Source organism: Neolamprologus multifasciatus, chromosome 18, assembly GCF_963576455.1.
Source record: "Neolamprologus multifasciatus chromosome 18, fNeoMul1.2, whole genome shotgun sequence".
NCBI lineage: Eukaryota > Metazoa > Chordata > Actinopteri > Cichliformes > Cichlidae > Neolamprologus > Neolamprologus multifasciatus.
This window is the reverse complement of record NC_140456.1, coordinates 53981-62500: the sequence shown is the minus strand read 5'-3', so window position 1 is coordinate 62500 and position 8520 is coordinate 53981. Positions and strand designations below refer to the sequence as shown.

At 45.6% G+C, this 8520-nt stretch overlaps 1 protein-coding gene across 1 annotated transcript; it reads right to left on the bottom strand.

Moving 5' to 3' along the window:
• Positions 1 to 1700: 1700 nt before the first annotated feature.
• Positions 1701 to 5843, bottom strand: inhbab (inhibin subunit beta Ab). The gene is made up of 2 exons (XM_085141821.1): positions 4891 to 5843; positions 1701 to 3109 (listed from the first exon to the last, which is right to left on the bottom strand). The coding sequence occupies exons 1-2, from the start codon at positions 5288 to 5290 to the stop codon at positions 2334 to 2336; spliced, it is 1176 nt and encodes a 391-aa protein (XP_084997947.1). The 5' UTR covers positions 5291 to 5843; the 3' UTR covers positions 1701 to 2333.
• Between the last annotated feature and the right edge of the window lie 2677 nt (positions 5844 to 8520).

Genomic DNA, 8520 nt, shown 5'->3' with positions numbered 1-8520 from the left:
TTATTGGGGCTCTAACCCGTCAGCTGTAGGGATCTCACTTTGTTTAGAACAAAGACAATAGACTGATGTTATTGGTGGTTTTCTCATGTAATTGACATCTAAACCATATCTCTGTTAGTGTGAATTTAAACAATTTAAGCTAAACTCTCACAAATTCCTCTGTTTGGGTCCAACAAGTTCAAACCTTCCAAATAGTACCTCTCTGAGCTGAAGCTGGTCATTGTCCAAAGAGTTTCATCAGTGCCCAAAGTGCTGATAAGCCTGATAACCTCAGTAACTGCTGGAGTCTCTCCCAGGATTCAATGGGTGAGGGTACTGGCCCTGTTTCCAGCCAATCACAGGCATCTTAGCTTAAATGTTTCTGCATTCTGTTTGGTTTTTCTGTACTTTTGTCTACAACCCTTTCAGATATATTGTTTTTTCTCAGCCTGCAGCTCTGTGGGCACGTTTGAAACTGACTCCTGATGTTGTGTTTCAGGCTCTTTTCATCAAGTGTTTCTGTGCTCCAGTACCCAGAATTCTTTGGGTTTGCCTCAACAGTCTTTGTGGTTCTTAAACCAACTTGTTAACTCAGCGATGAGTTTGTAGGTCAGTGAACAAACAAAGCGCCACCATGCCAGCTGGCTGCTCCGCTGCTTTCAGCCTGCGAAGGTTTAACTTTACCACTGTCAACAGCCAATCAGGGGGCAGAACAGACAGAGGTGAACGTGAAGGAGCCTCTCAGTCTGCCAGCCATCGCTCCCATTTTTACCTGAAGACAAAGAGCTGGCTCTCAGATTTCTCCATCGCTCTGAATGGCTTTGTGAATGTGTGAAAACAGAGTTCAGCTCAGAGCTGAGGGGCTGGGTGTCTTTGAACACATGCGTCAGGAGTCCAGCCTGCATGTCCAGGCCAAGATACTGAACCCATCAGGGTGTCAGTGTGTTTGTGGATGTTTGAAAGGTGCTTGAGTATAGAAGAAAAGTATCTGTATGAATGAAGCTTAGAGTAAAATGTGCTTAAAGGAGAAAAGAGCTATTTAAGAACAAGTCTGTTTACCATTTACAGCATGAATAACATCAGTAGTAGCTGCCTGAAAGTTTCCCATAAGCACGTCTTCCTCTGAAAAGAGTTAGGGTTCGAGAATCAAATAAAGGCTGGTTGCAAACCCCCCCCCCCCCCCCCCCACTTTGAAACCTGAAAACCGAGCGGCTGGGTGCCAGCAATCACACCAAATCTGAAATAAAATGACTCATCTGCGGTAAATGAAATCACTTCCTGCTTTTCAGATCTTCATTTTGCTTTAGTCAGGATACACTTTAGTGATGTTTGAGCCAGCCCAAATCTGTGATATTAACTCATGATTGACCTTAATAAACCTTTTAAAACAGGGGTGGGGAACTGCAGGCCTCGAGGGCCGATGTCCTGCAGGTTCTAGATCTCACCCTGGGTCAACAGAGCTGAATTACATGATTAGTTCATTACCAGGCCTCTGGAGCACTTCAGGACATGTTGAGGAATCAGCTGACACATCTAAAACCTGCAGGACAGCGGCCCTCGAGGCCTGGAGTTCCCCACCCCTGTTTGAAAGAGTTCATAATGGCTGAGCTGTTCTCATATTTGCAGTGCAAGGTTTGTCCTGAGGGTGGCACGAACTCTCAGAGAGTCATTGAAATGCAAAGACTTGTGTTATTTAGAGTTTTCCAAAGACAGAGACAAAATGTGGATTGGTAGTCTGTTTAATGAGAAAACAATCAATGGAAATAAATTACAGAAACAACATATATTACAATTAAAGATTGATGTGAAGAGAAATGTCTTCAGTTTGTTTTTTGTTTCAGCAGATTAAAGGTTTATTCTGACACAGGTGGATTTCAGCCGTTTATCTCTCAGGAAAATGAACCAAGCGTTTGTCTTTGGCTTTCATCTGAATCCAAACTGAGGCAATGCATCTAGAAATACCTATTACTGTGCAAATATCTACATTCAGTGTGTTTCATAACAATAACGAAAATAACGTTTGGCTTCAGCAACCAGATTAACTACTTTCAGCTTCAGTGGAACATGCTAATAATGTGGAAATGTTCTCTGAGCAGCAGAAAACCAACACTGATGAAGCACACGGAGACATCCACGTTGCATAGTATCCTCAGCACATTCCAATGTGGAAAAGTCTCTCCCAGTATGAAACACAAAAATTCACTGAACACAGGAGACTGTCTTTCCTGGGAAAGAGCATATCAGATGTTTCTTCCTGCAGGTTGCAGGTTTCATAGAATATTTCTCAGAGGTTCTCTGACAGTTTCCAGATCTTTTCCACGTCTGGTACAACCAGCAGAGCCAAAGCCAGCTGTTCACGAGCAGCCGCACTCCTCCACGATCATATTCTGGATGTCCTTCTTGATAATCTTCTGCTCTTCGTTGTAGTAGAGCATTGACATTGCTCGCAGCCTCATTGGCACGCAGCACGACTTGATGTTTTGAAATGGGCTGTAGCCTCTCATGCGATAATGGTTGATGACCGTTGAGTGGAAAGACAGCGGTGAGCTTCCAATGCTTGCCATGTGGTTTGGACAGTCGCCTTCGCAGTAGTTGGCGTGGTAACCAGCCGGAGCGATGATCCAGTCGCTCCAGCCGATGTCTTTAAAGTTCACGTAAAACTCTCGTTTGCAGCAGATGCGGATTTTCCCATCGCACTCCAGAGCTCGTTTAGCTCGGCGCTTAGCCACCTCCTCTTGAGCTTGAAGCACCACCATGAGGAACGGCCGGTGTGACTGATCTCGTCCTGTGGCCGGTTCACCGTTTGCAGGCGTCAGGACGGGAGCGGCACCTGCTTCGAGACACAGCGGACAGGAAACCCGTAACCTAAGAGGACTGCTGCCGCCGTCCAGTAGATTCTGAACAGTGCGAGGAATGGCGAGGGTGTGCCAGCCACTACGACGGGTGTCTGCCATCTTCTCTGAAACACAGTCCTCGTCATCATCGTCACGATAAAGCCGCAGCATCACTTTGCTTCTCAGGCGGTTCATCTTTGACATTTTCAGGAAGATCCAAACGTTTGCCTGCTCCACCACAGACGAGCCACTGCCCTCGCTTGAAATGTCAAAGGTCACCGTGTTTGGCCCATCGCCTGTGAAAGAGAATAGTTAGGACATTAGCGCTGTGTCACATTTACTACACAGAGTCAGAAAAATTCAGTCTAAAACAGTGCGATCTCTGACCCTTGACAATGACAGAGGGGCGTTCAGAATTCAGTCTGATAGTCTTTGACCTTTGACCTCTCAGATTGTATTTTAAGTGGAAACTGGATGGGTTAACGTGGTTTAGGGTTGAGTCTGGGCGGATTAGGGTTGGTGTGGGCGATAACCTGTGCCTGAGTTTGGGAAGATATCAAATGAAATGTGCTGGAGACGCCTTAGGAAAGACCAACTTTCTCTGGCAGTTTGTTTTTCCCTGAAGGGAACAAACAAGGAACTTGAAACCATGACCCCGCTGACGCACCGCACCCCCCCCCCCCCCCCGATAGAAATTTTAATGAGTGAACAAAGTCGATGTTCTTAACAGTGAAAGCTTGAATGGAGCTTCAGCCTCTAAATATATTCAATATGAGGAAAGGCACTAAAAAAAGACCAGGCCTGATTTCAGGGAATGATGTTAATGATGTTAACAAGCCTGGTCATATAGGACGCTAACCCCGCCCCCACCCACCGACACCACCCCTACAAAAAAAAGGCCCGTCCTGTCTCAGTGCTTCCTTCTTTGTCTCCTGTTAGAGAATAATTAGTGAGGCCCAGATTTATCTGAATGAACAGATTATTTACGCGCTAAGATCACTTGGTATGCTCGCCCAAATTACTGTGCACTAATTTGGGCGAGCATCCTTTGAGGGGCCTTTTGATAGAGACAACTATTTATAGAACAAAGCAAAGCAGCAATGTGACGGGTCCGTATTCACAGGAGATTTTAAAGGCTTTGCAACCATCATCATCTTCAGTAAGTCACAGTGGATTGAGAGCAGGTTAATGACAAGCAGCAAAGGTTCTGCCAGCAAAGATCTACCGCTGTTCAGACCAATGTTTCCCTCATCTTTCATCTGTTGAGACTTTCTCCAGCTGTTGTTCTCAGTGAAAATACTCTGTAGATTTAAGATGTCCTCATATTGATTGTTACTCTGAGTCTTTGTGACCCAAACCAGCAGATCATTCGAACATTCCTGTTTGAAGTAAGGTTTGTCCACTAATTGGTCACCAGTCTGTCTGATGGACATCTTCAGTGACTGAACTTTGATGAGAAGTTGATTTGTTAGTTTACATTTTGGGGTTCAGAAATGAAAGAAACAAGGCTGTCGTTCCATCAGAGAACCCTTCCTTGTTTCTGTCAACAGAACAAACACGTTTATTTCACTCAGAGACAAACTGGAAGTTTCAGCACTGCAGTCAAACACATGAATGTGAGCTGAATGTTCTGACCTGAACATGAAAACCTGTGGCTGAAATCTGTAAACACACTTTGACCTCTTTGGATTACTGTGAATGAGCTGAAAGAGCAAACAGACAGTCTGACATCACTGACGGTCAGTGAACCTCTGAAGAGTCTGACTCCACTGAGTCTGGATCTGCTGACGTTAATAACTGAACCCAGCCAAGAGAAAATGTTCCCTACAGACACTCTTTAATCCATCCTGAATGTCAAAGGCTCATCGTGTCTTCAGTTCTTACATTAAAGGGTTTTTTCTCCTGGCAGAATTAGCTTTAACCAGTCAGAGGGCTCAGTGGTGAGCCTGAAAACTTTCTACGGCTGTATTTAACCAGAACTAATAACACTAATAACACTAACCCTGAACTCAGAAACTGGATGTGTTCTCTGTCAGGACAAGAAGATAAACAACGCCTGACGTGCCGTGGGACTCACCTGGCTCTCCAAAGGTGATTATTTCAGATGGCGGTTCGGGTGGTGCTGAATTGCCCGTGCCCTGGCCCTCCTCCTGGATCTCCACACTGCCGTCTTCAGCCACATGGGCCACGTGAAGTTTCTTGATGGCGTTGAGCAGAGCGGCACGAGGAACTGGCTGTGTCAGGTTGGGCCGGGCGCTCAGGTGCAGCATGTTGAGAATGTGACGCTTCACTGCCTCCACCATGTCACTCTGAGCTCCGGACGAAGACGAGTTCCTCCTCAGCTGAGGCAAAGAGCACGAAGGACAGTCAGAGGACACCGCCGAGTCCTGCAGCCGTGGTGCCGGAGAGATGGTCGGAGAGGCATCGATGAGAAGCCATGCTGAGATGGAAAAGACCACGGCAGAAAGAGAACACATAATGGTTGGCGGTCTGATGCAGAGTAAAAGACAGTAGAGTTTTAATTTGAAACAGGTTTGAGATTCTTCAGATGAAATCCTCTGAAAAGACTTCAGGGCGGAAACTAGAAAGTCTGTCGCTGCAGGTCTGATGCGCTGTGAGGCTTGTTCTGGTGTTGCTAGTCCTCCTGGTGCTGGCCCGGTGGTCCTGAACTGAACGAACAGTGTGCAGGGTCACTCTACTCTTCCTCTCTGCTCTGTTACAGTAATTATACCTCTCAGCCTGTTTAATCCCTCCCTCCATCCACAGAGGTATTTCCCTGTGAGTCACACAAACACACAGTGAGTAAAGTCTCTCAGAATATCTCAGGACTGTTTGTGGAGTTTCCTCCTGAATGAACGTCACGACATAAGAGGAGGAGGAAGGAGGAAAGAGGAGGTAGTGTCCCTGATTCATTCACCACACACACACACACACAGACACACACACACACACACACACACACGTGCACAGACACACAGATGAGTCAGCGCAGCGTCATCATCACCTCACGTGGAGGAGAGACTGTCGGTGTGAAATAAATTTTTAGAATGGAGAGAGTTTGTTCTAAAGACCAGTCCTGCACAGAGCAGATGGAGCGTGCTCAAAACAGACTACCACACACGCACACACAGTGACATCAGCACGCCCTCTGCTGGTGGGAGTCAGGACCTACAGCGTCCTCTTCACCTGAGAGGGGCCCTCTGAGTCAGTGGCTCCTATAAGTTCACACAGGTCTGTCAGCTCTGCGGCAGGAAGGAGAAACATCGGGAATATCCACATGTGTGGATGTCAGTGAACTGACCGCAGATGTCCGACCTGAACGGCTGTAAAGCCTAAAAATGTGACGCCGTCATAACACAGGTCAAGCGTCAGCTGAAAATGTCACACAGTCACTCGTTTGTTTGATCAATTCAAGATGTCAACTGGCAAGAAGTGCTTTTTTTTGACAAAATTCAAGTGGATGTGAATTTTTGATTGATCTCACTTTTAAATGACGTAATACTGTTACGTCATTTAAAGCAGAAGCTGTTTGAAGCATCCTGTATAAAGATGAGACCAGCAGATGATTGGACTAGAGCAGGGTTGGGGAACTCGAGGGCCGGTGTCCTGCAGGTTCTAGATCTGACCCTGGGTCAACACACCTGAATCACATGAGTAGTTCAACACTAGGCCTCTGGAGAACTTCAAGAGGAGGTCATTTAACTGTTTAAATCAGCTGTGTTGGATCATGGACACATGTAAAACCTGCAGGACACCGGCCCTTGAGGCCTGGAGTTCCCCACCCCCTGGACTAGAGCAATGATGTCAGTGCTGAGACTGACAGTGCGGAAAAGCGATGCAAAAGAACAGAAGCAGCAGTTGAGCGATTACACATTATTCAACTTACACATAAGCTTCATTTCACTTGCTGGCCCACGTCCTCATTTTAGGTTTGACAGTGTTTTAGTCGATAAAGGTGAATGGCTGTGGTTTGGGGAAGGCCTTGAAGGGGACTGGCGCCAGCTCCCGGGCCTGGCAGATCCCCATGCACTAAATAGAAGAGAAGAAGTTAAAGAAAGGGAAGGGAGGGTGGGGCACATAGACGAGAACGAAAAGCATGTAGAACTGAGGTAACATATATAGATAAGAACTGGAAGGAGCGTGTTTGGAGATGTGGTCCCGCTCCAGAAATTCAGATACTTTATCTCCAGTTCAACATGGCTGTTGAGTGACTGGCAGAGTCATCAGCTGCACACCTGCAGAAACATTAGGACCCGCACGGCACAGAAAATAAATCTTACTGGACAGAAATGATCATGTGACTTCTTTGTAAGTGACTCATTTCCCCACTGACACTCTACATCTGAACTTCAGGGTTCCCCCACCAGACACACTGACCTGTGGAAAACAGCACTCAGGAGGTAGTGGGGTTTTGTGGTGTTTGGAAGGTTGGTGGTTAGAATCCAATCTGCATGTTGAAAGTGGTCAAAGTGCCCCAGGTGCACCCATCGAATTGCACCCAAACATGATTTAGCATGTTCTGACTGAGAGATTTATGAAAGAATTCAAATGTAAAGCTCTGCTGTCACTTCCAACATAAATGAAGACAGGAAACTAAACAGCAGTGACGTTTGTAGGGTTACTGAAGTTGGTCTAGCTGGTATATAATGATGTGCTACATGATCGCTAGCGACACAACTATGTGTCGCTAGCGATATGTTTTAATGTGTTTTTAACATTAAAACATGTTAAAAACACAAAAGCCTTATTAAACGTAGAGTAGTTTGGGCCCGGAAGCAGGATTCATCTCGTCATCACTTAAAGACCAGATAGTCTTCTCCAACATGTGGTTTGAGGCTCTGCTGCCCTCTGCTGGTTTTTTCTGGACATTAAATTCAATCAGTTCAGCTTTAGTAAGACAGCACCAAGCGATAATCAAACGATAGTGGCCTCAAGGTGCTTCATGCTGCCCTGACAGGTGTTACAGGCCTGGACAGGGGCAGACGTTGTTGGCGACACATTGACAAACTGCTCTATAAAGCAGCGGCCCCCAACTCCCAGGCCACGGACCGGTACCGGTCTGTGAGTCATTTGGTACCGGGCCTCAAGAGTTGAGGCTCAGGTGTGAAATGTGTGGTTTTCAGGGTTTTATCGTTAACTCGGCTTCCCTGGGTCTTTTCCCGTGTGTTATGAATAAATTTTCTAAACAATTTAATGAACTTTATATTTCTTTTGTAGTTGTGTGTCTTTACTTGAAAGAAATATTTACGCGTTACCATAGCAACCAGAGAGCATTAAGGGGCAGAGAGGAGGAAGTTACTCTCAATGTTTTCTCAGGAGCACGCTGCTAATAAAGTAAAACATTTACACAATGAATTCACATTTATTTTTATATTTACAAAATACCACAGTTTTTGTTTTGGTCGCATCATTTTATTTTGTTGTATTTATCTGCCACACTTTAAAGGCCGGTCCATGAAAATATTGTCTGAATATTAAACCGGTCTGTGGCGCAAAAAAGGGTTGGGGACCGCTGCTCTTAAACACCAGCCAGAAAACAAAGTGAGGCAGAAATGATGTCAGTGGAATCACAGACATTTACCTCAAAGAGATCAAAGTCAGCAAAAACAGGTACACATTTCCCAGCATGCTGTCTTTTTTTTTTTTCAAAAAATTGATCTAAATTGTGGTCTTACAAATTATCTCCAAAACTTGAGTGACTGGAATA

Bases quoted from the DNA above. Each gene is read 5' to 3' on its own strand.
- inhbab (XM_085141821.1), bottom strand. From the start codon at position 5,290: ATGTGTTCTCTTTCTGCCGTGGTCTTTTCCATCTCAGCATGGCTTCTC. The intron at 3,110-4,890 runs GTGAGTCCCACG...TCTCTTTCACAG, and splicing joins AATCACCTTTGGAGAGCCAG to GCGATGGGCCAAACACGGTG.